General features: G+C 36.8%; 1 protein-coding gene across 1 annotated transcript in view; it reads left to right on the top strand.

The window, feature by feature from the left end:
* Positions 1-13507: 13507 nt before the first annotated feature.
* Positions 13508-27449, top strand: part of Usp38 (ubiquitin specific peptidase 38) — a 34664-nt gene continuing 20722 nt past the window's right edge. The window contains exons 1-4 of the mRNA XM_005400854.2: positions 13508-14649; positions 16060-16195; positions 22327-22456; positions 24754-24855. Of these exons, the coding sequence (XP_005400911.1) occupies positions 13968-14649; positions 16060-16195; positions 22327-22456; positions 24754-24855 (1050 nt within the window). The 5' untranslated portion in view covers positions 13508-13967. The remainder of the gene's footprint in view (positions 14650-16059; positions 16196-22326; positions 22457-24753; positions 24856-27449) is intronic.

Genomic DNA, 27449 nt, shown 5'->3' with positions numbered 1-27449 from the left:
GAAAGGTTTATTTCAGCTCATAATTTGTAGAGGTTTCAGTTCATAATTGGCTGGCTCCAGAGCAGAGTGGCATGGTGCAGGAGCACTGCAGAGGAGCAACAGTTCATGGTTAGCAGAAGGCAGCAAGTAGTGAAGAAACAAAGCATCAAGCAGCAAGTGACAAGCAGCAACCCTCTTTCTGTCCCTAATATTTTATACAGGCTACCTGCCCTTTAGGAGAGCAGCAGTCATATCAAGGGAGGGCCTTTCCATTATCCACTCCCAGAACTATGCCAAACCAATCAGTGTCCTAAATAGTAATCACACACCCTCAATTCCAACATGACACATTTAATTCTAGAAACACACACTCTAGATTCAGCCACCCCTGAAAAGCCCACCTATGATTACATGAGGCTTTGAATGGACATCTAGACAGGATCGATAATAATGGGTATAAATACGCAAATAAAATTTTTATAAGGGACTTTAGCATTTGTGGATTTTGGAACAAATCCTTCACTGATACAGAAAGACAGCTGTATTTCTTGTGTGCCTATTATGTGTCAGACGTATTATTTATAGTAGGCTTTTTAACCTATACAATATATCTAGGAATAAGGCAGTACTCATTTGGTAAATAAGTAAAGAAGTCCAAATAACTTACTCAAAGCCACAAATAAACAATGAGGAGGAGTCAAGTCAATGTACTCTCTTTGAAAAAGCAAAACTGTTTGTCCACTAATCTGTATCTCAAAATGAAAATGTATACAACATATCGAAAAAAAGAGATAATTGGTCTGTTTTGCTCCCACTTCTCTGGTCCCTTGTTTGTCACCACTTCAGCCTACATTTCAAAGCCAAAATAACATTTTAAATAAACACTATGAATTGCTCTACACATGACAGTGCTTTATAGATGAAGTTGACTCAAGCAATATCCTCCTCAAATACAAGTATTCCTAATTTCTAATTTTTAAGTTTGGAGAACCTCACGATCATTTTTTAATTTTGAATTCTTGCTAGCAAGATTTGACTTCTGAAATTTTAAAAAGTTATATATAAGTTTCAAGTTTTCTTTGAATTTAACAATAGGGAAAACGTCTATCAACAGAAAGGATCCTACTGCTACTGAAGCTCCTGTCAGGAAAGAGGACAGAAACTTATTGCCTGTCTTTGAAGAAGATATAATGATCATGAAAACCTTTAAAAAAGCAGCAATATTTGTGTAGAGTCAACTGAAGGTAATAAATAACAAGCATTGTTTATCTTCAAGGTCTTCAGATTCCTTCACAACCTACTACACCATTCTTTGCCCTTTACATGGCAGACACTTTGCTATAGGCATTTCACTCAAGATTAACCTAAGTTTCAACTTGTCCTTGATTCTGCCTTGTAGTTGTATATTTTTCATTAAAGGTTGAATTCTGAAGTAAAAGCTTTTATCAAACACTTTTTAATCAAGATTTATTTCATGTCCTTGCCACAAAACCCAAATCATAGCTTTTGTTTTTCAATTTATATTTTTTATTAGTACATGTTTAAAGTACAAAACAATTACATTCTTTGTGGGAAGTTGGTACATGTACATAACACATATCACATTTTTCATCCCCTTACACTTTCCTTTCTCCCCTCACTCACCGTTTCATTGTCCCTTTCCCTTTTGCAAAAGATTTACTGCATGTTTCCTGTTATCTACACTTTATTTTGCTCTTTATTCTCATAGAAGAGAAACCATGTGGAATTTAAGATTGTGTGTCTGAAAGATGAAACTTTCGGTGTGATACTAATTTGCATTTCTGTAGTGCTTAGAGCTGATATTTTCATGTATTTAATGGCCATTTGTGTTTCCTCTTCTGGGAAATTTCTATACATTGTAGCTGCCCATTTCTTGATTGAGTCTTACATGTTGAGGGGAGGTCAAACTTTTTAGACTTCTTTACATATTATAAACAGTAGTCCTTTGTCCAAGGAGTAGCTGACAAGATTTTTTTTCCCATTCTGTACTTGCCTCCTCCCTTTCTTGGTTGTTACTCTTACCGTGCACAAACTTTTTCTTTTGATATAATCCCATTTGTTGATCTATTTTACCATTTCTTCTACAACTAGAGTTTTGTTCAGAAAGTCCTAAACTATGTCTTCAAGAGTTTTAAGTTGGATAGTTACTTTTCCCAGCATTATTCATTAAAGCAGCCATTTTTTTTCCAGTATATATTTTTGGCCCCTTTATCAAAGATCAGATGGCTTGAATGTGTCTAGGGTTGTTTCAGTACCCTATACTGTGTTCCACTGCTCCCATGTGTCCATTTTTGTGCCAACAGTATGCTGCTTTTATCATTTTAGTTTCGTAATATAACTTAAAATATTGGTTCTTGTTACATAGGACTGCTTTTGCTATTTAGGGTCTCTTCTGGTTCCATATGATTTTGGGGATAGTTTTCTCTAATTCTCTGAGGAAATGTTGGAATTCTGGTTGAGACTGTATTTTATCTCTGTATGTTTTGGAACTATGGCCATTTTGACAATATTGTTTGTGACTATCCAGGAAAAGTGGGTATCTTTCCATTTTCTGATGTGCTCTTATATCTCATTTTTCAGAACACTGTAATTTGCATTGTAGAAGTCTTTCACTTTCTTGGTTAGGTCGATGCCTAAGTATTTAATTTCTCTTGATGCTACTGTGAATGGTATTGTTTTTCTAAACTCTATCTCAGGGAGTTCCCTACTGGTGCATAGGAATGCTATCAATCTTTTTGTGATTTTTGTATCCCCCTACACTGCTGAATTTGGTTAATACTAGGAGCTTTTTGGTTGAATTTTTGGGTTTTCTATGTAGAGGATAATGTCTTCTGCAAATAATGAAAATTTTTCTCCTTTACTGTAATATCTCTTATTTCTTTAACTCATTGCTTTAGCTAATGTTTCAAATACTATATTGAGCAAGAGTGGTGGTAGTGGTAACCCTAATCTTGCTTTCTCATACTGGAGGAAAAACTTTGTTTTCCCCCATTTAATATGCTGATAGCCATAGGTCTGTCATTAGTGACTTTGATTAGATTGACAGAATCCTTCTGTAACTATTTTTTTCAGTTTTTGTCATGAGCAGATGTTGGATTTTGTCAAAGGCTTTTTCTGGATCTACTGAAATGATCACATGATTTATTATCCTTGCTTCTGTTCATGTGCTATATTATATTTCTTCATTTTTATATGTTGCATGATCCTTACATGCCTGGGATGCAGCCTAATTGGTCATGATGTATAATCTTTTTGATGAATTATTACATTCTCTTTGCCAGAATCTTACTATTTTTGCATCTGTGTTCATTAAAGAGATTGGCCTGTAGTTTTCTGTCTAGTTGGTAAATTGTCTGGTTTTGAAATCAGAATTATGCTAGCTTCAAGGAATGAATTGGGAGTATTCCTTCCCTTTCAATTTCATTAAATAATTTCAGTTGTGTTCACCTTGGATCTTTCCTGAAGTCTTGTACTACTTGGTGGTGAATTGATTAGATCATGAGCTTTTTTTTCAGTTGGTATTTTTCTTTACTATTTCAATATCATTGACTATTACTGGATCATTCAGAATTTCTTTATCATATTGATTCAGTTTGGCAATTTATATTTATCTAGGAACCTATCCATTTTTCTGGATTCTCCAATTATTGAAATACAGGTTTTCAGAGTACTTACTAGTAATTTTCTGGAATATAGTAGTATCTGCTATGGTTTCACCTTTTTTTAACTACAGTGATTTAGGTCTTTTATTTCTTTTTTGGTAAAATGAATAAGGGTTTGTCTAACTTGTTTATTCTTTTAAGAATCAACAATTCATTGATTCTTTGGAGTTATTGTTCATTTTTTGCTTAGTATTTTGGGGTTTTTTTTGTCTAATGCCAATAATTTCTGCTCTGCTCTTTATAATTTTCTTCATTTTACCTGTTTTGGATTTCGATTGTTCTTGTTTTTCTAGTACCCTGAGGTTCATCGTTAGCTATTTATTGGGGCTGCTTTTTGAGAGCTATAAACTTCCCTCTCAGAACTCCTTTCACGTGTCTCATAGGTTCTGGTATGTTGTGCTGGCATTATTTTTTGATATAGAAAATGTCTAATTTCTTCTTTGATTACTTCTTTGACTCACTAATTATTCAAGAATGTATTATTTAACTTCCAGGTGTTTGCATAATTTCTGGTTATAAAATCAAATCTATAACACATAAAAAACTCAAAGAAGTCAAGGTTATAGAAGCTCTTCTTCCTCTATGGGTACCCTTTTCTTTATGGTTTAATCTTTAATATTTTAATTAAGTAAACCATACATAAGTATGTATGTATATTTCCACCCCATGTTGTCAGAGATAAAAGTTTATTACATGCCTGTTATCCAACCATTGTGGGAGACTGAGGCTGGAGGATCACAAGTTTGGCCTAACCTAAGTAAATTAGTGACCTGTTGCAAAATAAAAAATTTTCAAAGCTAAGGATGCAGCTAAGTGCAGAGACTCTGAGTTTAATCCCTAGTACTGAAAAAAAGGAGTATTCCATTGAATACATTTACCTTAAATTATTCATTAGTGCCCTACTGATAGATGTCTTACATTCTATAGACTATTTAGTCTTTTATTATTACAAAGAGAGCTGCAATAAAAACTATGTCTTTTCATGTTTTTTATCTATGTATGTTTGGCATAGATTCCTATAAGATTGGTAAATCAAAAGTAAATGAACTTTATTACTTGTCTGCAGTACTAGAGATTGAAATTAAGACTTTTGCCCTCAACTATACCCTCAGCCTCTTCTTAAATTTTATTATTTTGAGACAGGGCCTTGGTAATTCACTAGGAGGCCGAGTCCAGGTTCAAACTTGTGATCCACCTACATCGACCTCCAAGAGTGCTGGGATTTCACGCCTGTGCCACCATACCTGGATGAACATAATTTTATTGCCAAATTCAACTCCACGTAAGTTAGACCATTTTACATTCCCATCAGTAACGTGTGAGATGGCTATTTCTCCACAATCTCACTGACAAAGTATATTGTCAAATTTGGAATTTTCATCTGATACATGAGAAATACATTTTAGGTATAGTTTTAATTTATATTTATCTCATTAAGATCAATACTGAGATTTTCAAATGAAGGGACATCTGATTTCTTTAAAAATTATTCTATCCCATTTTGAAACAGGGTTGCTGGCCTTTTTGTAATCTACTTTCAGAAATTCTTTACATATTAGAAATGTCATCCCTCTTTATTTTCTGTGAATAATTTGCAGCTATTTTTACCAATTTGCTATTTATCTCATAACTTTTTCTTCTCTCCTCAAATTATTTTTCATGTATTAAAATACGCCAATTTTTCTCTTATTGAATCTGTACTTTCAGTTATATATAGCAAGGTTTCTTCACTTCTAGAATAAGAGAAAATTATCCATATTTTATTTGTATGGCTTTATTTTGATATGTTATTTTTGTATTTTTCCTATCAATGATAGCAGATTTTTCATTCAACTATTCTTTCCAGTCAGAAAATTTAGCACATTCTTTATAATTAGGGAATAGTAATTAATTCAGAAGACTGTTGAAAATGCATTGAAAAGAAAGAATGACAATGTATTAGTAGACTTATACATATGGAAATGCTTTGTGTTTTATGGATTATTTGGGGCCTCAACTTTTCTGTTCTGTTTAAGACATCCTGGAAAGCTGTCCCAAAAATTACTTTTCAAAAGTCTTGCTCAGTGACTGCTCTTGAGCCCAGGGGTGTCATCAACTTCCTTTTAGAATTTCTCCAAGAAACTTCAAATAAAAACTTTAAAAGTCAACTTCAATCTCCAAATGGTGTGTAGTTTTCTTTTTAAAGATCCATCATTTGGTTACTATTTGAGATCCCAGAAGTCACATAGTAAATATACATGTGCAATTGAGTCTTCTAGATTCTCTTTTCTGTTCCATTCTGTTCTGTGTATCTTTTCATGTACCAATACTAAATTGTTCCAGATTATGTTGGCTATAAAGTGTCTGTTCTAAAGTCTGATAACCTAGTCTTTTCCTCATTCCATCGCTTCTATTTCTGAGAATTCTCTTGGCTCCTGGACAGTCAAGGTCATTCCAAATTATTGCGTCTATCAATAGTTTGTTACTTTTATTGAGTAGTATTTCATGTTGTGGGTATAGTAGTTTGTTAATCATTCACCTACTGACAAATGTTTGGGTTGTTTCCAGTTGCTGCTTATTATAAATAAAGCTGCTATGAACATTTGTGTACATGTTTGTGTCAATATAAGCCCTCATTTCTCTGGAATAAATAACTAGTAGTTCATTTGCTTGGTCACATGATAATTGCAGTCTTAATTTTTAAGAACTGCCAAAACTGCCAAGCGTAGTGGTGCATGACTATAATACTAGCACTCAGGAGGCTAAGGCAGGAGGATCACTGTGAGTTTGAGGCCAGCCAGAATTGCACAGTGAAACCCTGCCTCAAAGAGACAAAAAATTTTTAAAACCTGCCAAATAACTTTCCAGAAAGGCTGAACCATTTTGCATTTCCACCAGCAACGTATGAACAATCTGATTTCTCTGCATCCTTGCCAGCATTAGTGTTACCCCTTTTTTAAATTTCAGCTATTATATAAGTATGTGATATCTCTGCAGTTTTAACTTGCATTTCCTTCATGGCTAACCATGCTGAACATCTTTCCTTGTGCTTATTTGCTACCTGGGGAACATGTCTTCAGGGAAATATGTCTGCACATCTTTTGTCCATTTTTAATCGTACTGCTTGACTTTTTCTACTGTTAATTTTTATTGGTGTAGTTGTAAAATAAAATTTGCCATTTAACCATTGTAAGTGTAAAATTCAGTGGCATTAACTACTTCCACATTGTTGTGTAATCATAACCAAGTTTTCAGAACTTTTCATCTTCCCAAAGAGAAACTCTGTACTCTTTAACTCCCTTTCTCCCTTCCCCACCCCTTCTGCTAAAAACCTGTATTGTATTTTCTGTCCCTATTATTTTGACCATTGTAGGCACCTCACATAGGTGGAATCATACAATATTTGTCCTGTTACTGGCTTACTTCATTTAGCCCCGTGTTTTCAGGGCTCATCCATGTTGTAGCATGTACCATAATCTAATTCCTTTAAGCATGAATAGCATTTCTTTGACTGTAAATACCACATTTTATTCCATCCATTTATTCAGGTATATTTCTATGGTTCTCACCCTTTAGCTGTTTTGAATAATGCTTCTGTAAACGTTGTGCAAGTATCTAGATGAGTCCTTACCTTAACTTATTTGAGATATGTATTGAGAAGTAGAATTGATAGACATATGGTAATTTTATGTTTTATCTTTTGATGAACAACCAGGTTTCAAACAATAGTGTCCCTATTTTTTTTTTTTTTTCAGACATGGTCTTGCTTGTAGCCCAGGCTGGCCTCCAACTCGCAGTGATCCTCCTGCTCACTCCCGCCCACCTCGAGTGCTGGGATTACAGGCATGCACCATAACACCCAGCTAGTGTCATTGTTTTACATTCCCACCAACAATACATGGCTTCTCCACATCCTTATCAACACTTGATATTGTCTACTGTCTCAAGTTTTGTTTTCTAATAATAGCCATCCTAATATCTGCAAAGTGGTATCTCATTGTGGTTTTAATTTGTCTGTCACATAGGTAGTGATGTTGAGCATCTTTTCATATTGACTGCTTTGTACAGTATATTTTCCTTGGAGTGTTGACTCAAGTCCTTTACCTAGAGCTTATAACAATGCTTCCCACAAATCCAACTGGAGGCCCAGAGCCCATGACAACATCTCACGCAGGCCTGTTTCATGGATCTGCGCTGGGAAGGCCCAAGGGTCAGTGGTGGAATCTAGGAAGTCTGTGCCAGCAGGATGAAGGACCTGTGCTAGCAGGCTGAGGGATCTGCAAAGGAGCCAGGAAGCAACGCTCAGAAAAACCAGAGCTCCCCCAAAAGGTACCACAGCCATCCTCAGCAACAGTGAGGTCCTGAGCTCCTCTGATGATCAAGATGGCTGAGTTCCTGTCAGGGAAGCCAACGCAGCAAGGTTCTCCAGGAAACCGAGCTGTGCACCCTCTCCCCTTCCAGAGCCAGGAAGTGATGCTCAAGGTAAGGACCAGAGCTCCTCCTAAGTGAACTGAAGCCATTCTCAGGGCCAACACAGGTCCGGAGCTCCTCAGAGGATGAAAACAGCCAAGTTCATCAGGAAAGCCAGCAAGACGAGCTCCTCCAATAGAACCAACAGCTCCTTACAGCTTCCATCAGCTCCCAACAGCCTTTCTCCACTCTGAAAGGCCTCTTTCTCCTTCTGCAGTTCTGCCTCTTATGCTGCTGGCAACAATCCCCATGTGGGCCTCCCACACCCAGCACCATGCTTACTCAGTTCAGCTGGGGGTTATAAGTTGACCACCAGTTACCAATCCACTACGTTGCCTAAGCTGAATTGCCTAGGCCATTTGAACTTGTGATCCTCCTGATCCAGCCTCAGTCTTGGGATTATAGGTATGCATCACCATGCCTTTCTTGTCCTATTTTCTTATAGTGTTTTGGTTTTTATGCTTTACAGTTAAATCAATGGTCCATTTTGAGTTTTTATATAAGGCTTGAGGCTTATTCTAAGGTTTTTACCTATCTGATTACTCTAGCATTATTTATTGAAAAGACTATTCTTCTTACATTGAATGGCTTTTGTTCCTTTTATCAAAAATCAGTTGAGTATATTTATGTGTGTCAGTTTTTGAGTACTGTAATCTGTTCCAGTGATCTATGTATCTACTCTTCTGCCAATAACAAACTGCTTTGATTACTGTACCATATAAGCAGTTTTAAATTCAGGTAGATTGATCCCTCTCATATATTTCTTACTTTTTAGAACTGCAGTTATTCTGGTTTCTTGCTATTTTTTTTTCCTGGGATCACATGAAGTCTTCATTTCATTCTGGGTATAATTAATAGTACTATGCTGACTCCTCCAATCCATGCACACTATCAATTATTTTGATCTTTTCTGATGTCTTTCATGTTTTGTTACTTTCATCATACCATTCTTGTATATGTTTTGTTAGATTTACACTGAAGTAACTTTGATTCTGAGCAATACAGGGTAATATATTTTTAATTTTGGTGGGGGTTTTTTTGTTTTTTGTTTGTTTTTTTTTTCAGGTACAGGGAATCAAACTCACAACCTCGCACTTGCCAGGCAGGTGCTGTGCCACTGAGCAAATCCCCAGCCCCTAATTTTGGTATCTATGTGCTCATTGCTAGTAAATGAAATTACAATTGACCTTTGTTTACTGTCCTGTATTCTGAAATCTTCCTGAATTGATTTATTCATTCTAGAAATTCTTTTGGAGAATCCTTGGGATTTTTCTTTAAAATGTTTTTATGTCAATAAACGTAAGGTGATCCATAGTTGGGTGTTGTGACGTACACCTGTAATCCTAGCACTCTGAGAAGCTGAGACAGGAGGTTCTTAAATTTGAGTCCAGTCTAGTCAACATAGTGACTTAGCAAGACCCTCTCTCAAAATAAAAAATAAAAAAGCTGGGATATAGCTCAGCCTGAGAGTTCAATCCCCAGAAATGGAAAAAAAAAGTTCACTCATTCAAAACATTGTTAAATTATTTACTCGAGTGTAGTAGTGCTCTGACATACACAGGTGACTGGAAAATTGACTCAGATTCTAAGGAACATAAAAAAGATTGTAAGCATTTAAATAAATAATAAATAAGTTAATTTCAGATACTAGTTAAGTACCATGAAGATAGAAACACAGTATCAGAATAGAGTAGTATTCTGAAAGTGACTCCCTGAGGAGACTACTGCGTAGAAAATCAAAATTACAGAAGTTGGAAAAAAAGTTTCAGTGCATACAAAAGCCCTGAAATCTAAAAGAGTTTGACCTAGAGAAGAACACTAAGAAGGCCATTATGGCTTGCATAGTTAGGAGAAGAGAGGCGAGAATATATAGGTGGAACTTTACATAGGGTTTTACAGTGAGTAGTAGCCATTTACATTTTATTCTAAATAAGATAAGAAGCACTAGCATACTTGAAACAGAGTAATAAGATTAGTCTGGTGCTCATCATAAATGACTTTTTAAAATCCCACCATATCAATGTGTATTCTTTCCAGCTTTGTTCCTTCACAACTAAAAAGGTATGTATGAATATGAACTTTATAGTTTGGTTTTGTTTGGTTTGGGGTTTTTTGGCTTTATAACTTAAAAAACTTCATAGTTTAAAAGCAGGGGTTATTTGTAATTTCTCATAATGGTTTACTGATTACAGTTGTCTTTAATCTCTACAGTGTGTCCACTTTTGATTATATAAGGCGATACAATTTTCCTAGGGGAAAATGTTATTAACCTCAAAATATAGCTGCAGCAGTTGGCTAACTAACCACTGTTTGCTTTTGTTTATCACAAACATATATACACACATATATACTTCTCACCTAATGTTATGATGGAAATAATAGAAGCCCTGGAGTCAGACTTGTGCATTTAACCTCTTACGATTTCATTATATTACCTATAAAATTCAGTTACCTACATCAACTTATAAAAGTTTGTTTTGAGAATCAGGGATGAAGTATAATACACTGGGTCCCAAGCACATAGAGCATACTTAATAAATGATAATTCCCTATCCTTTGCTTTTCTCTTCCATCCTCAGCACTTAGCTCCCATTCTTATATCTAACATACTTCTAAAACTAATTAATTAGCAATTGGGGGTATAAACTAAATCTTTACACAAAATCTTAAAGCCTTTAGCAAAATACACTAATCTAATGACTAGTGGTACAGCTCAGTGTAACAAAACCCTTCCATGAATTTCTTAAAGTATTTTAAAATCTTTAACAGGAACAGAGTAATGTCATATAACTTTTAGTTATATTATAAAATAAATTAAAATTGGCCACCTTCTACTGAAATCCTATAACCATAGAAGGGCACATTATATGCATTTTTACAAGTGCCAAAAGAAAAAAACTGTGTTTTGAATACTTTGGCATACAAATATACTACTTTATTTCATGTATATGTCACTCCAGAAGTATATTATGGTCACAGAGCTTCTGGAAGGCAAACAGGATAAAAGTATGTAACGTGTACTACGTAGACTGAAAACTAATTACATTATTTTTTTACATACAAATTTAATTTCCGAAGTTATATAGCAGAGAAGGGAAATTCTATGGATGATTCAAAGCAATCTGTCAAGTTTTTAACTAAACAATACTTTTCCTATCTGCTCCGTAGTAATCATTTCACTGCTGTTATTCAGAAATCTTTATCCTGTTTGTAACTTAACGCAAAAACTAATTCTAAATCTTTTCCATCTCTAACCCATTATCTTACCATTCCTTCCTAATACTTTACTTCCTATATTTGTATTCCAATGTATCACTAACTCCACTAAAGCCAAACTTCCCTGTAGTTCTATTTGAAATAGGACAGCCATTTTTTTATTTGGCCATGACTGTCTTTTAGATGCATCAATTACCTCACTTCTATCTTCAGTCTCTTCTTACAAATCAAATTGATATCATTTTCTCCTTTCCAGTTCCTGTTTCCTCTAAATTGCTATTAAGATTATCCTAACCAGCTAGCATGGTGGCACCCACCATGGAATCCCACCACTTGGAAGGAGGATCACCACAAGTTTGAGGCCAGCCTGGGATATATAGTGAGTTCAAGTCCAGCCTGAACTACATAGAGAGACCCTGTTTCTAAACAAACAAACAGAAAATTTAAAAAGATTATCCCAATCAATGTGCTAAATATATTAATGTCATTATGCTTGCAAATTAGTAAAAACCAAAACAGAAAAAGGCTAGCAAACTGAAACTACACCTCAGATTTTTTTCCTTCTGTATATTTTAAACTATTTAAATTTTTGTCTGTATTATAGGATGTTAATGTCTGATTTCACAACTGTATTTGTTATGGGAAAAATCACTCCCAACCTGTTAGATGTCAGATATGCCTAATTTTTGGTCTCACATCAAGAAATGATATTTCGAACTAAAGGAGGAAGTTAGGAGAGTTTTACTGGAAACCAGAAGAAAACTTCTGGATTTCAAAAAGGGGTCCGAGGAATGTGTGGCCACTGAGGACCTTTGTCAGGGGTAATTTATACAGCAAAACTCACAATGTGGTCAAACTACAATCAACCTATAGGATTAAAGTATAGTCGCCTAGCTAATACTGATCCAATAAGGAAACGAATTATGTAGCAAGGGTATATGGAAACAACAAAGGCATCCTTGGAAAGGGATTGGTTCAGATGTTCTGGTAACCCACCTATGCATCTGAGACCTAGCTGGATTTAACTAAAACGGTGGCAGTACTTAAGTATAACCTGAAATTGGTATTTATCCCTAGGAAGGCTTGCAGGCCTGGGTCTCTTCAGATTTGCCATAATCTTTGCGTGTCTCATCTTCTGTGCTGACTTTCTCAAATTCCTAGTCCCTGTCTGCCTGCATTTTAATATCTAATTTAGCTATTTACATGAAGCAATTCTGAAAGGAATTCTAATTAAGTAACATTTTTCAATGTTAAGGCTAATTAAAATCTGAATTCTTATTGTGAACCTTTGGAATTTAAAGAATACATACATGACTCATATTGGACAATGGGATTTTTTGATGCAGACACAGTAGAAACTCATGAAAGGGGACTTCCAGAACAGCTTCAAAATGTCGCAAGAACAATGTGTATTCTAAGGCAGAAGCGCATTTTAAGGGGAATTAATGACAATGTGTCTTACTGTAATGTTTAAAAATTTAAACATTCACCGCCTATTTATATCACTATATATATTTGTGTATGTACTTTTTTTTTAATTTTCCTTACCATTTGAGGGGCAGCTTACAAATTTAAATATGAAAAGCTAACTGGATGTTCGCCTGTCACTAACACTACAAACCTCCACGGATACTAATCCTCGTTAAATGTACTGTACGTCACTGCCAATATCGTCCCTACTGTGGCAAACACGCTGCGCGAGAAAGCCAGTCGCTTTCGGCCTCTCTAGCGCATTTTAAAAATTCTTTTTATTCGCGACAGGGTATAGCTATGCAGTCCAGGCTGCCCTTTTCACGTTTCCAAAACTTTCTCATTTACAAGACATTGCAGAAATAGCGCCTTTTCCGGTTCTCACAAGTAACCTGACCCAGAAGACCCCGAAGAGAACCAGCGGTGGGAACCTCAAGGCCCCGTCACCTGTACAACTTCCGCCTGGGGAGGCTTCTCCCGGAAGCGCTCCTGTGACTCCACACACGCTTTCCAGTGACGCTAGCCAACCGGCCATACTCAACCGGGGGCGGCCCCTCGTGTGCGCCGGGAGAGGACACGGCCAGACGGCGGAGGGGAGGGCGTTGAGCAGAGGAGGGGAGGGGCTGCGAAGAGGACAAAAAGCGGGCCTTTCGAGAGGCTCTTGGGACCTCACTTCCGGTCTGCTACACTTCCATATCCGGGTCAAAGGTGATCTCCGCCTCCTCTCCCCGGCTGATTCCGGCACCGTTTGTGACAGCGCCTCCTGACTCAGCCCCTGGCCGGCTTCTTGTTTCGATCCGCCGGGACCCCGAGGCGGCCCCCTCCACCCGCCGGCTCGCAGCCCCGGGTCCTGAGCGCTCGGCGAAAGCGGGGAGCCTTGCTGCCTCCTCCGCGCTGATGCTGAGGGACCTCGGGCCCGGGGTGGCCGCCGCGTTCGGGCCTCAGGCGCTACACTTAGGCCCGCCGCGGGTGGTGTATGTTCCTAACGCGCCCCGGCTTGGATGGCCCGCCCTGCCCGATAAATGTGGCTGCTGAGGCGGCGGTGGCGGTGGCCGGTCCCGCTGCTGCGAAGCTCCTACTTCACCTCCGCTCCGGGGCTCTCCCGCCCCACCTCGGGGCTGCGGCCGCCGGCTCCCGATACCCTGACGCTGGCCTTGCAGCGTGGCGACAATGGACAAGATCCTGGAGGGGCTGGTGAGCTCTTCGCACCCGCTGCCCCTCAAGCGGGTGATCGTGCGGAAGGTGGTGGAATCGGCCGAGCACTGGCTGGACGAGGCGCAGTGCGAGGCCATGTTTGACTTGACGACCCGGCTCATCCTGGAGGGCCAGGACCCTTTCCAGCGGCAAGTGGGGCACCAGGTGCTAGAGGCCTACGCGCGGTACCACCGGCCAGAGTTTGAGTCCTTCTTCAACAAGACCTTCGTGCTGGGCCTCCTTCAGCAAGGCTATCACTCGCTGGACAGGAAGGACGTGGTCATCCTGGACTACATTCACAATGGCCTCAAGCTGATCATGAGCTGCCCGTCGGTGCTGGACCTGTTCAGCTTGCTGCAGGTGGAGGTGTTAAGGATGGTATGCGAAAGGCCAGAGCCGCAGCTGTGTGCCCGACTGAGCGACCTGCTGACCGACTTCGTGCAGTGCATCCCCAAAGGGAAATTGTCCATCACCTTCTGTCAACAGCTGGTTCGGACGATAGGCCATTTTCAGTGCGTGTCCACCCAGGAGAAAGAGCTGCGGGAATACGTTTCCCAGGTAACGAAAGTGAGTAACTTGCTACAGAACATCTGGAAGGCCGAGCCTGCCACACTGCTGCCTTCCCTGCAAGAAGTTTTTGCGAGCATCTCTTCCACAGGTGAGGGTCGTTGTATTTAGGCGACTATCTCCTGACATTCAGTGTTAGTCTGTCCCACCATGTAAAGATTCTTAATATCCTCATTCAAAATTTTATTTCAATACGAAGCTTTATTCAGAATATCACTACCTACCTAAAAAGCAGCCAGTGTGCCTATTTTAAAAGTTAAAAACATCTAGGTCACCTTTGTTAATAAACAAGTTAATTACCCAGCCTCTGCTCAAATTATGGAATGCCTTGAAGATGACAACTACTCTGTAAAGCTCCATTCATTAGTGACTAATGGTAGTATAATGTTTACAGCACCACATTATTATTGTATGCGACTCTATCGTTTTGTTGTAATGACTGTTTTACGTTTTTTAATTCCTCCACTTTTTTAATTCGTGGATCGTGCAGTTCTGTTACTAGATTATCCCATTTAAATGTGCAATTTTTAAATATTGGTATTTTCTGTCTACAGTAGTGTGCTAGAGAGGGGATACAGGTAGAATGAGGAAAGGGGGACGATGAAGACATAAATAGGTGTACCCTGAACTCCATCCTCAGGAACTGGGACGAGTCAACTGGTTCTTGGCTAGAGAATGTTTTCTCACTCAGGAATTTCACCTGTGCATCTGTGTTCTTAAAAGCTTTGGAGCTTTCAGATCTGTAGGTTGTGAAGTTGTGGGTCAAAAACCAGGTTCATTTCCTCTTTACTTGGTACAACCATTCCCTCTATTCAGGGCTGCAAATTTGAACTTGTGAAGCAGGTGTCCTCGTTTTATCTTAAAAGCTAGACATAAAGATGGAGTTTTAACAAGCTCCATGCATTCTGATGAATTTAATACATCACATATATATTTATAGTATTTGTATTGGTCATCTTACAGTGTTAGATTTTCCTCTTAAGTTTTTCAATTATAGCAGTAAAGGTGCTCATGTTGAATTTGCTTAGTTTTTATATAATTTAAGCAAACTACCCAAATTCACCATAATTTTTACTTAGTTTTAATATTTTCTTTAGAACAACATAATGACTACTATAACAGGTTTAAATGACTTTGAAGCTTTTAATATAGGAATTGATACGTTGCATTTTTTTTCTGACTACTGGTTGGCAAATGAATGTTTTAGCTTAATAGTAAATATTAAAGAGTGCAAAAAAAATTTATAGACCAGAATGGCAGTTAGTGGATAGCAGTTTTTATAATTCAGTATTTTAATCTATAGAAATGAGTAATCATTGCTGTTCACTTGTAATCTTTTTTTCATAAATCAGTGTTCTTTATTTATTAATGACTGTCCACCATGTGTAGCATAACTGCTTCCTGACCTTTGCTGCAAATATGTATATTTTTGGCAGTGTTTTTTAAATACTTTACTTGAACTTTCTTGCCATATTTCTTTTCTTTTTAATTGAAAAACTAGATGCATCGTTTGAACCTTCTGTAGCATTGGCAAGCCTTGTTCAGCATATTCCTCTTCAGATGATTACAGTTCTCATCAGGAGTCTTACCACGGATCCAAATGTAAAAGATGCAAGTATGACCCAAGCTCTTTGCAGGTACTTCTTCTTGACACTATCAACAGTAATGGTAAATTTGAAAGGAGCAGATATTTTGTTATACTTTCTAAGTAATAAAAATTTAAATACTGGAAAGTAAAATCATGGAACCGAATATATAAAGATTCTACATATTAATTGGAATGACCTTTTTACTTTTTTATAGCATTGACAGGCATCTCAGTAATTCACAGATCCATTTTCAATTTAACATTTATTAAAACCCAAAGCATACGTGTATATGTACTTACTGTACAGACATAAGTTGGAATTATCAACATATATTTTTAACTTCTTTTTTCTTTGTTGTTTCCTGTAATTTGAGTTTTTCCCCCAGCAAAATACTTTTACTTTCTCTTTCAGCTGGGCTTACTGGGTAATACACTCTTGTCCTTGTCTGTTTGAAATTTGTTTTTAGACCATTAGTCTTATGTAGATGACTTGACAGGATATTAATTCTAATTTGATAACTTTCTTTAACATTTTGTAAGTAATGCTGCAAATAATTCTTTGAGTGTTCGTTGCTGCTAAAGGGAAGTCAATCTGATTGTCATTCTTCTGTAATTAGTTACCCTTCTCTGGTAATTTTTATGTTTTTCTTTTTCTTTAATGTTTTTGCAGTTTTAGTGTATATTTCTAGGTATAAATTCAATGTTAGTTGTCCCTCTCAGGATTTTTAGACTTTTAGTCAATCATTCATTGACTTACTCAAATCACATACATTGAACATACACCATAAGGGCTGGTGAGTATTCAAACTATCCTGAACAGAATGATAAAAAATCTGTCCTCAAGGGCTTATTTTCTAGTTGGAGATGCAGAGAGTAATCTGATAACATTCCCAAGTGTATCCTAATTTCAAAGATGTTAAAATGCGGAAGTGACCAATCATGGGTATCCTAATTATTCTGACACAACTTTTCTTGCCTTAGTGGTACTTAACTAATTATATATCTTAAAATTGATCTTGTTTTAGGCTATATCACAAATATGATAAGAAAAATAATTTACTGTGTTGGATAATGAGTGTTTTGGTAGGAAGATGTGGACAAGAAAGGGCAAAAGGCATAAGGAAACAGTTTGCAATTTTGAGTAAGATGGATGAGGAGGGTTTCACTGAAGTGACCATGGCAACAAATACATGAAGGAAATGAGGGAGCACCTGTGAATATAGTACCTATGTGGAAGAATATCAAGGCAGATAATAATTAAACTTAAGAAAATTAAACTTAAAACTTTTAAAATTGTACAGTGATGCAAAAGCCACTTAAGATAATTAAACTTAAAAATTTTTTAACTGCCCAGTAGTGCAAAAGCACTAGTACAAAAGCAGTAGTGTTTTCAATCATTCCACTGGGCTTTTTGCTCCTGATTCTCAACATAAATCTGTCAAAAAGCCATCAGCAGTAGCCATGTCACCACCTCAACCTTAGATTGCCTTGAAATTTCTTCTGCAAGGTGAATTAGTCTTCCACCCTTAGTCTCAGTCTCAGGCAATATCTCTGGACGTGAGCAAAATGTAGACAAACTTGCTACTAAGGCAAAACACACATGTTCTGGAGTCCTTCAACAAATGCAGTCTTTCTTCCCAGTAGAAACCTCCCAACCTTGGTCTTTATTGTCAGCATTTCTATCAGCTGTCTGGTCTTCTGAGCTCTAACCAAAATCTCCCCATTTTGGAGGTTCAGGGATTTGAAGGTTGCTTTTTCAGCAAGCATTTGCTGAAATGTTTGAATTCTAGAGACAAACAGCTCAGGGATTTAAAGGTTGCTTTTTCAGCAAGCATCTCCAAACCTTTCCAAACTCTTCCCACAAGACATTTCCAAAGGCTCCTGAAACACATGGTCAAATAAAGTCACAGCAACAGCCCACTCCCAGTACCAAATTCTGTCCTAGTTATTTTTTTCTTGTTGCTAAGACAAAATCCCAAACACCGAAAGTAAAGGGAAGAAAGGTTTATTTTGGCTCACAGTTTATAGAGGTTTCAGGGCATTATTGGCCGGCAAACAGGCATCACAGAGGAGAAAGGAGTATGTGGTGGGCAGAAAGTAGCAAAGCAGGCAAAGGATGACCACAGCTGTTTCTATCCTTTATATCTTACCCAGATTATTACTATTGCAACCATTGAGTTTATTATTTCAGTGACTTTTTTCTGAGCCTTTCTTATCTATCTGTTCCTATTTTATGTCTGCCTGTGTTTGTTGTATAATTATTGTGTGTGTGTGTGTGTGTGTGTGTGTGTGTGTGCACCCACACACGAGTAATCACCAGTAACGTGGACTGAAGTGTTTATGTTGGGCTCCCAGCAAGCTACATGTTTACTAATGCCATGCTCTGTAACACAAACTCTAGAAACTTTAATTTTTTTCCACCTTTTCTTCCTCTTCATTTCAGTGTTTGAAAAGGAATTTCCACCTAATTTTTCTTCATTCTTCTTTTTGCTCTTAAACTTAATGGAATCAATTTAACTGTCACTATTATGTATTGCTCAGGCAATCTTTAATTTCCAAGATTTGTGAAATAGATATTATAGGTAATCTTGTCCTGTTGAGTGGCATCTATCACTACTAATTTATAGTGATGTTCTTGCCTTATATGATTGTATTTTCATCTTAATATTTTTGTATATATTCTTGAAATTCTGGTCCTGTGGCATTGTGCTGTTAAGATTTTCTTCCTATATTGTGGTACATTGGTTCATGAATTTAGTTCTTTCCACAATTCTTATTGTAGACCTCATTCTAGTTGCAGCCTGAATGATGGAAAGCTTTAAGTCCTGTGTATCTCAAAATGTAGCACTTTCCATGCTTCAAGGTCATTTTTTGTAATCCAAAGATATGAAAATATAAACACCATTCTGGGACCAGACAGATAACATAAAGTATGAAACAAGCCAACTGCACTTGTAATGATAGCCAGTGGGGTACCCAAGCACCTTCTAAAACCAATCCTCAAGTTTGGTTTCCTTTTACCATAAGAAAATTTGAGTGCAGTCTGGTTTGATCTAAATTTTCAAAAGAAGCCTGAAATCCAGCTTTCTATGTAAAAAGGTTTTAAGTTTTCAAACACTGGGACAAGAAGTGCTGAAGGCTAGATATAGCCATCAGGCTGCCATGTGAAGGTGGAAGTTGATTTTATTCCTCAGACATTATGATTAGATTTGTTTATTGCCTTTCATAATGTTGCCTTTTTTAATGTTAAGTTCTTAAAGTTGCATGCTTTTTCTTTTTAGCTATTGAAAAATACTTTCATTTATACTGCAAATCAGCTCCTACTCAATGCCAGGCACTCTACTAAATACTGGAGGTTCAAAACTGTGTACAGTTCAAACAAGGTCATTGCTACTGAGTTTATAGTCTAATGCAGGAGATAAGACTTGAAATATATAGCTAATGACTGTAGTTAAAATATTCTTTAAAATTGTAAGGAATTCAATAAAAAGTAAAATGTTTCTAGAATTCAAACTGGTAATAACCAATACATGATAAATATGATTACTCCCCTTAACCATAAAAAATAATCCTGTAATGTCTGTGCCTGAGAGGAGTAGGGTTTATACAAGTCTAATCAAATTGAAGCAGAACTGATAGGTAATTACAGTGTGACAAAAAAGCATAGCATTAAGTGCTTGGCAGATGTTAGTTCAGATACCAGTACCACTATTTGATAATTGTGTGACCATTAACAAATTTCCTGATGTTTTTTTTTAAAATTGAGGGCAGAAACTATTACAGTCCAGCACCTAAAACAGTACTTGCTGTGTAATAGACATGTAAGTATTTGTTTTATGAACAATTTATGTCTTTCTGGGCAGCTATAACAAAATACCTGCAACTGGGTAGTCAATTAACAGAAATTCTTTTTCTCATGGTTTTGAAGGGTGAAAAGTCCAAAATCACAACATAGCAGATAAGGTGCAGTTACTCCTTGATGGTGCCGTCTCTTGTACTCATGTGGGAGAAGTGGCCAGGGAACTTCCTTCAGCTTCTTTTATAAGGGCACTGATCCCATTTATGAGAATTCTGCTCTCGGGACCTAGGTACCTCTCAAAGGCCTCACTTCCTAATATCACACATAGAGAATTCAGTTTGAGCACATGAATTTTAGACGGCCACAAACGTTCAAACCATAGCAACTTCTAATTTGTGTAATACTCCTGTAATGTTTATTTAAGATTGGTCATGAAATTGGTATGTCTGGGATAATAGAGAGTGGAGGCTTATGAAATGGGAAGCCAAAAGCAAAAGTAGAAGAAAAGGCTTACTAATTACAAATAAAGAGCCATTGCCAAGTGGAGTTTCTGTTTCGTGTCCACTCCCACCCTTTACCAGTACTCAGTAGCTAAATTATAGGGGGGATGGCCTTGAGTCTGGTCTGATTGTGCTGTGTTAGTGCCGTTCCCCTCAGGGTGAAGACTCCACAGAGCCAAAGAGAGGTGCTCACACATACCCCTCCCCTCTACCACATTATTTTTTGTGTGCATATTTCTACATATGTACTAATACGATTTTCTCTTAAGCAAAAATAGATTTTTAAAAATATATTAGTATTTTAAATTTAACAATATTTCACAATCTTTCCATTTTAGATTGCCATAGATAGTTTCATATAAATCCGCCTCACTCTTTAAAACTTTTAGTAGTGTTCTGCAATATCAGTACTATACTTTGCCTTTCCTTATTGATGGTCATTTAGGTTTATTGTAGTTTTTCCATATCATAAACAGTGCCGCTGTGAATGCTCTTTACACATGCGTACAAGCTGTTTCTTTTTTCTTCTCTATATATGTGGAACGGCAACCTTGTAATAGTTGAAAAATGTGGAGCAGGCTATCAGGGACTGCCTTAAGGATTTTTAGCCATCGTTGTTGGAAGAAGCCAGTAAAACAAGAAAAGAAATAAAATTTGTATAGGTAATGGAAGGACAAACAGATAACTTATAGTTAATAATGCATTTGCACTTTGGGACCACTCTTGATGTCTACTGAGATGTTTTAATCTTAAAAGCAAAACTCTTGATAAAGATAACCCCCCAGTACAAGCATAGATATAAAACAGTGTTTTCAAAAATAAAATCAGTTTGTATGTTAGTCCTTTTAACATGGTCATTGCTATTTTGATCACAGATTTATATTTCCGATATTTACATTTGACATTGTATACCATCAAAGTATTTGTATTTGACATTATATACAATCATCATGTGTTAATATTTGGTAGGAGAGAGACATTCACAATGTTTCCAGTGTTACATTTCATTTAATCTTCACAACAGTATTGTAAAATAAGCACGCTTACCTGAAATCTAGAAATGAGGACATTGATACATGGACAGAGAATAAGGAATTTAGAGTTCCCAGCTAATAAATTGTGACTTGAGATTTTTAAACCAGTCACTCCAACTTCCCTACTATTTTCTTCATGTATAATTCCCAAAATTAGATTCCCAGGTCAACTAACATGAATACTTGTCCCAGTTGCTTTCCAAAAGAGTTATACCAATCATTTCAGCAAAGGTCTAGCTTTAGTATCCTGCTTTGTCTTTTTTCTGTTGAACTGGGTTGATATTCAAGAAGAAAAATACTCATTAATAGAAAATGTGACCATTAGCATATTTGTACATTCAGTGCCTTTTTAAGTATTTGAGGTTTTCTTATATTGTCTTTGTATTGTAGGATTTTGAAAGAGATGAAGACACCTGTTTCACAATTCAAAATATAGCCTCTTTTAATAGTGTATTACATATTAGACTGTACTCACCAGGAAGGAGAAATCTTGGCTGACACCCTTGTCTTAGTTCTGATATCTTATTTCACCTGTTCTTCTTAGAGTAAGTTCGCATAATAAATAACTGATGGCTACATAGCGTAAATTTTAAATTTTGCATTTATGAGACATCAGCACATTTTTAATATGTTGAATATAAGGAACTGTACACTCAGAAAATTAGAAATTCCTTGAGGATAGGCACCCATTACAGCTTTTCCACATCTTGTTCAGTGGTTGTTACTAGCAAGCTTAGTGGTTCTTACTAGCTTCCTTAGTATGGTTATCTACTGTAACTTTTATTTTCCTAACAAAATAATGTTGAAAATATTTTAGTATGAGACTTTGTTTTCTTCTAACTTTCAGAATGATTGACTGGCTGTCCTGGCCCCTGGCTCAGCATGTGGATACATGGGTTATTGCACTCCTGAAAGGACTAGCAGCTGTTCAGAAGTTTACTATTTTGATAGATGTTACATTGCTGAAAATAGAACTGGTAAGTGGGAGTTTGTAAATCTGTTAGCGTGTACGGGCTCGTACAATCAATATTTTAATCTTTGGATTGTCTGCTTTAAGACATCTAATTTTGAGTATATTCCTTTTCTAAATTTTGTTTTGAATAGGCTTTAGAAATTTTTTAGATGCCACTCAAATATAGGCAATTAAAATAATTTTTCTGTGAATTATTTCTATTTAATTTGAAAGTACATTCTTCCCATTATCAGTTTTATTGTTATTGTTTTTTAGTACTAGGGATTGAACTCAGGAAGCAGTAAGATACCTCCAGCTTTTTTTGTTTTGAGGCAGAGTCTCACCAAGTTGCCCAGGCTCAAACTTTCAGTTGTCCTGCCTCAGCCTTCTCAATAGCTAGGATTACAGGCATATAACATCATACCTGCCTCCCATTATTTCTTGAATCCAGTTAACCAAGCTTTTACCCTTAGTATTCTATCAGATTTATCTCTAATCATTTTTCAGGGCTCTTCTCATTTGACCTGTGAGCAGCATTTGACATAACTGGTTCACCTCTCTTAAAACAACTGTTAATGTCCTTAATATTTAGGGCATTACATATTGTCTCTTGGTTTTTTGGGTTTTTTGTTTTCTTTTTTTTTGGTACCGGTAATCAAACTCAGGACCTCACACTTGCCAAGCAGATGCTTGTGCTGCTGAGCTATATCCCCAGCTTTCTCTTGGTTTTTGTCCTGCTTCACTGGTATACTAGTGTCCACCTCTCTGTATTCTTTCTAACTTTTACACTACCTTAAAGTTAAGTCTTCGGTTCACTTTCTTCTTAATCCGTACTGATAGCATAGATGTCCCATGTAAAATAAGGTCTCTACCTGAATTACTCACAGATTCATATGTCTCATTCATTATTGTCCTTTGTACTCTTATCTGTTCAGCTGCTATACTTGGATCTCAAATTCACCGTATCCACAGTCTTAACTCCTTTACCTCCCTAACTCTGTTTTGCCCACCTTCATAAATGGCTTCTTCAACCTTCTTCACTCAAGCCAGAAACTTTGAGCTATCCTTCTTTTTCAAGCCATATCCTGCAAATGCACTAACTCCACCCTTAAAATAGGTTCAGGATCTTAGCACTTTTAACCTGTTATGTCACTACTGCTCTGGTCCATGTTTAATTATCATCTCTTGTTGCATTGATTGCAGCAGTTTCCTTGCTCCTGCCTTAGCGCCAAGTAGGTATCACACAAGATTGTACATGGTGTGGCCCAGTGCTGCTTCTCTGATCCCGTTTCCCACTGTTCTTGTCTTAGCCTCTTGCTTCCCTTACACTGTCCCCTCAGTATGTCTATGTCACACCAGTGGGGAGTACTCCAGGCCTTTGCAGTGTTGTTTGCTGTGCTTCCGGTGTTCTCCTACGTGTCTTCCAGGATTATCTCACTACCTTCAGTTTTATACTCAGATGTCACCTTTTTCATGAGACATTTTTTGAATACCCTATGTAAAATAGCAGACCCCTCTGCCAATATTAAACCCCTCTGTTCTTGAGAGCTTTCTTGGTGGTTCTAGCAGCTACTTCAATATTCTTAACCAAGGAAAAAGTCCTCCTGTATCAGGAGTGGTCGTGCTCTTCAACCGAGCACACAGCTTTGGGAGGAATGCACATGGAGTGGTGAAAGAGGAAGGCAACACCAGCTTAGCCAGCCAGATCAGCTGAATTAACCCTGGCAATCAATGGGGTGGTAGATGGTACAGCCAGATAGCCCTCCCATCCCCCTCTATTCTTCATATCCTGCTTTACATTTTATATAGCACTTAACATTGTATGTTATTTTATGTCTCTATATATACTCTAGTTTGTAAGCCCTAGAAGATAGAGATTATCAGAGCCATTATTGTTTTTCCAGTGCCTGAAATAGTACTGAGCAATAGTAGGTGCTAAATGAAAGTTTATTGAGTGAACTGAATGAGTAGTAGACCAGGGACCTTTCATGTAGACCAGGAACCTTTCACTGTAGGAACATAGTTTGACAGATTCTCATTTAATCGGGAGTTTTGAGAATTGTTTAGACCTTTCACTGTAGGAACATAGTTTGACAGATTCTCATTTAATCGGGAGTTTTGAGAATTGTTTAGGCCATTCAGTTGTCCTTTATCTTAGTCATTTTATTTCCTAACTTCCTCCTTCCCCTAAAGTTGAACTATATATGTTATGATTTCGAGAGGGGGAATATTCACATAAACAGTTTTTAGCCCTACGGAAATAAGTACTGATTGAGCTATTAATTTTCCTACAAACTTTTAAGATGTGGTCTTATTTTGAAGGTTTTTAATCGACTTTGGTTTCCACTTGTGAGACCTGGTGCTCTTGCAGTTCTTTCTCACATGCTGCTTAGTTTTCAGCATTCTCCAGAGGCGTTCCATCTGGTAAGTTATGACACAAGCTTTCTACGCTGAAGAAGTCTTATTTTCAAAACTTAAGTTTACTATTGAGTCACATTTGTATAAAGTGAAAAGATCATAGATGCATCTTAAAATCTTAACTATTTTGATATAACTTTATGATTTCTTTAAAAATTGAGATTGTGAGATTTCTTTCCTAGGAGTCTGTTTTCAGAGTGTTTTGTGTCTTGCCCAAAGTGACCCACTTACAACCACTGCCAGCAATTGAAAGTTAGTGCCCTCCATGGGGGATGTCTCTGATGGATGTCTGTGACCCATGGGAGCAATGTAGAAGGATTAAAATGGCTGAAAACTACTGACTGCTTTCAAATTGCAGAACCATGAAAACATCAGTCTTGGCTTTATAGCCCCAGAGCTACACTTTCATATTCTCTGTTACCTCATGTCCCACAAATGCTGTTCATGCCACCTTTAAATATATCCAGATCCTACCCTTTTAAACCAGCTCTCTTGCTGGTTTTGATTTGATGTGACTGTCAGTTACTACAGGTGACGAATGGTACAATGTCACTTTGGGAAGCTGTCCACTGACCTTCCTGGGGCCTCACACGAAAACAGTGTCTTCATGTGGTTACCCGCTTCCTGCAAGGTTTGCTCCTTAACTTTATTGGACTGGTATCTCACATGTCATTGTACCCACAATGTAAAAATCCTGCGGATGCTGATCCACTGTATCAAAATTCAGAGGAGACTAATAAAGAAGTACAAAATCCCAGTTGTTAATTTTTAGCTAGAAACATAACTAGTCACAGAACCAGCCATATAATCACATAGGTTGCTCATCACCTAATTTCCACTGGGGGAAAATCCACAAGCTTTGTAGTAAGTAAACCTTACTAAGAAGTAATTACATTGCACATTATCATTTAGGATGAATGATTTATGCAGTTGTTTGCCCTAATTTTTGTGAATTTAGTATGAAGTGGTAACATTTTACCTGTTATATAAACAAACTTATGACTTCAGAAAATGTAACAGCGTATACTCGCAAAGTTTTCCAATCAAGAAGGAATCACTTTGTTCTTGTCTTCAGGCACAACTGAAGAGAAAAAAATAGTTTTCAAAATTTCTAGGAAGAAGAGTCTAAAATAATTTAATGATCCATTAAATTACCACTTAATTACCATTACCATTTATTACTCATCACACTGAGGGTATTCCTTAATCTCTGTGGTTAAGTCATTTAGGATACATTCTAAATCTATTTTATTGCTCACAATTTTTTTTAAAAGATTAAAGATATCTCCTTACCTTTTACATTGCTTTTCCCATCTTTTTTCTGGGAAAACATTGAAATAACATTGTTTAACTTTGAAATATGTGGCTATTGAATTAAACAAGTATTAAATCACTTACTTGAAAAACAACTCTGAAACTAATCTGGCTTACTAAACCTAAAAGCAAAGACCAAATTAGTGCCTAGTGCTATGTACAGCTTGACCCTGTACTCAAAATAACTTAGACGTCTAGTAGTGAGTCATGTGGTAGTTAAATCACCTGTAACTGCACATAACTCAGTGAAGGACTCAGTGTTTACAGTGTGGCTAAGTATGAGCAAAACCTTGGAATCACCAGTATCATCCATTGTATGTTTGGAATATTTAAGGGCAAACCACGATTCATGTTTCAGTGTGTGCTATCAGCCAACTTTCATTTCACTTTTTTGTAATTGGGAAAACTTTATTTTAAAAAGATACTGTGGCACATAGTTGTTGTAAAGGAGAAAGAAAAATGTGCGAGTTACAAATTTAATAGGCTTTATACATTAGTTACGTAGTAACTTATGTTCAGTGAACATTACAATATTTAGAAGGTAAATGCCTATTTGAAAGTGTATCTGCATAACTAAAGAAGTCAGTCTTATTTCCTTGTCAGGAATGATTTTCATCATGTAGGATACAGCAGTTTGCAACCGAATAAAATCTGTTCTACGGAAGTTTTTGGAAGTTTCAAAATTGAATTTAATAATTAGTTCAAAATTTTTTTTATCTCTTTCTCTTCACCTCTGAGGAAACAAAATAATGTTATATTTCTGGCATTTTAGCAACTGAATATCCCATAGATGTAGCTTTAGGGAGCAAAATTATTCAGATTTTTTTAGAAATGTAGAATTGATGGTGATAGCATTAGGAACTGCTAGTGTCATAGTCACATCAGTACCTTCTTTGGTGGAGATAAGATTATATCAGCTAGTGTAAATAAAATGTAACTTAAGACCTCAGGTACAACAGTAAAGCCAAACAGAGCAGAACAGAAATAGTACTGTTAATTTAGGAATATAATTATTTTTAAGGAGCAGGAGGGAGCTTATTGGGGCATTATTATAACTGCTATTATTCCTGTTTGATAATATGACCTTAGTAAAGCTCCAACTTCTCTTTTATTGAGTTAGCAACAACTTAAAAAGTTCTACAAAGAAAATTTAAAATGCCCTTTACAATAAGAAGTAGAAATAGGTGTATCAGGTTATAGATTATAATCAATAATCAGATGAAAAAACTAATACCATGCTAATGAAATGGGCCATTTCTATAAAATAGAATTTGTTTCATTTTGGT

This window comes from Chinchilla lanigera, unplaced genomic scaffold (genome assembly GCF_000276665.1).
Source record: "Chinchilla lanigera isolate Chin_1 unplaced genomic scaffold, ChiLan1.0 scaffold00070, whole genome shotgun sequence".
Lineage (NCBI taxonomy): Eukaryota > Metazoa > Chordata > Mammalia > Rodentia > Chinchillidae > Chinchilla > Chinchilla lanigera.
Note: the sequence above shows the minus strand (reverse complement) of the source record. Positions and strands in the feature narration are given on the sequence as shown.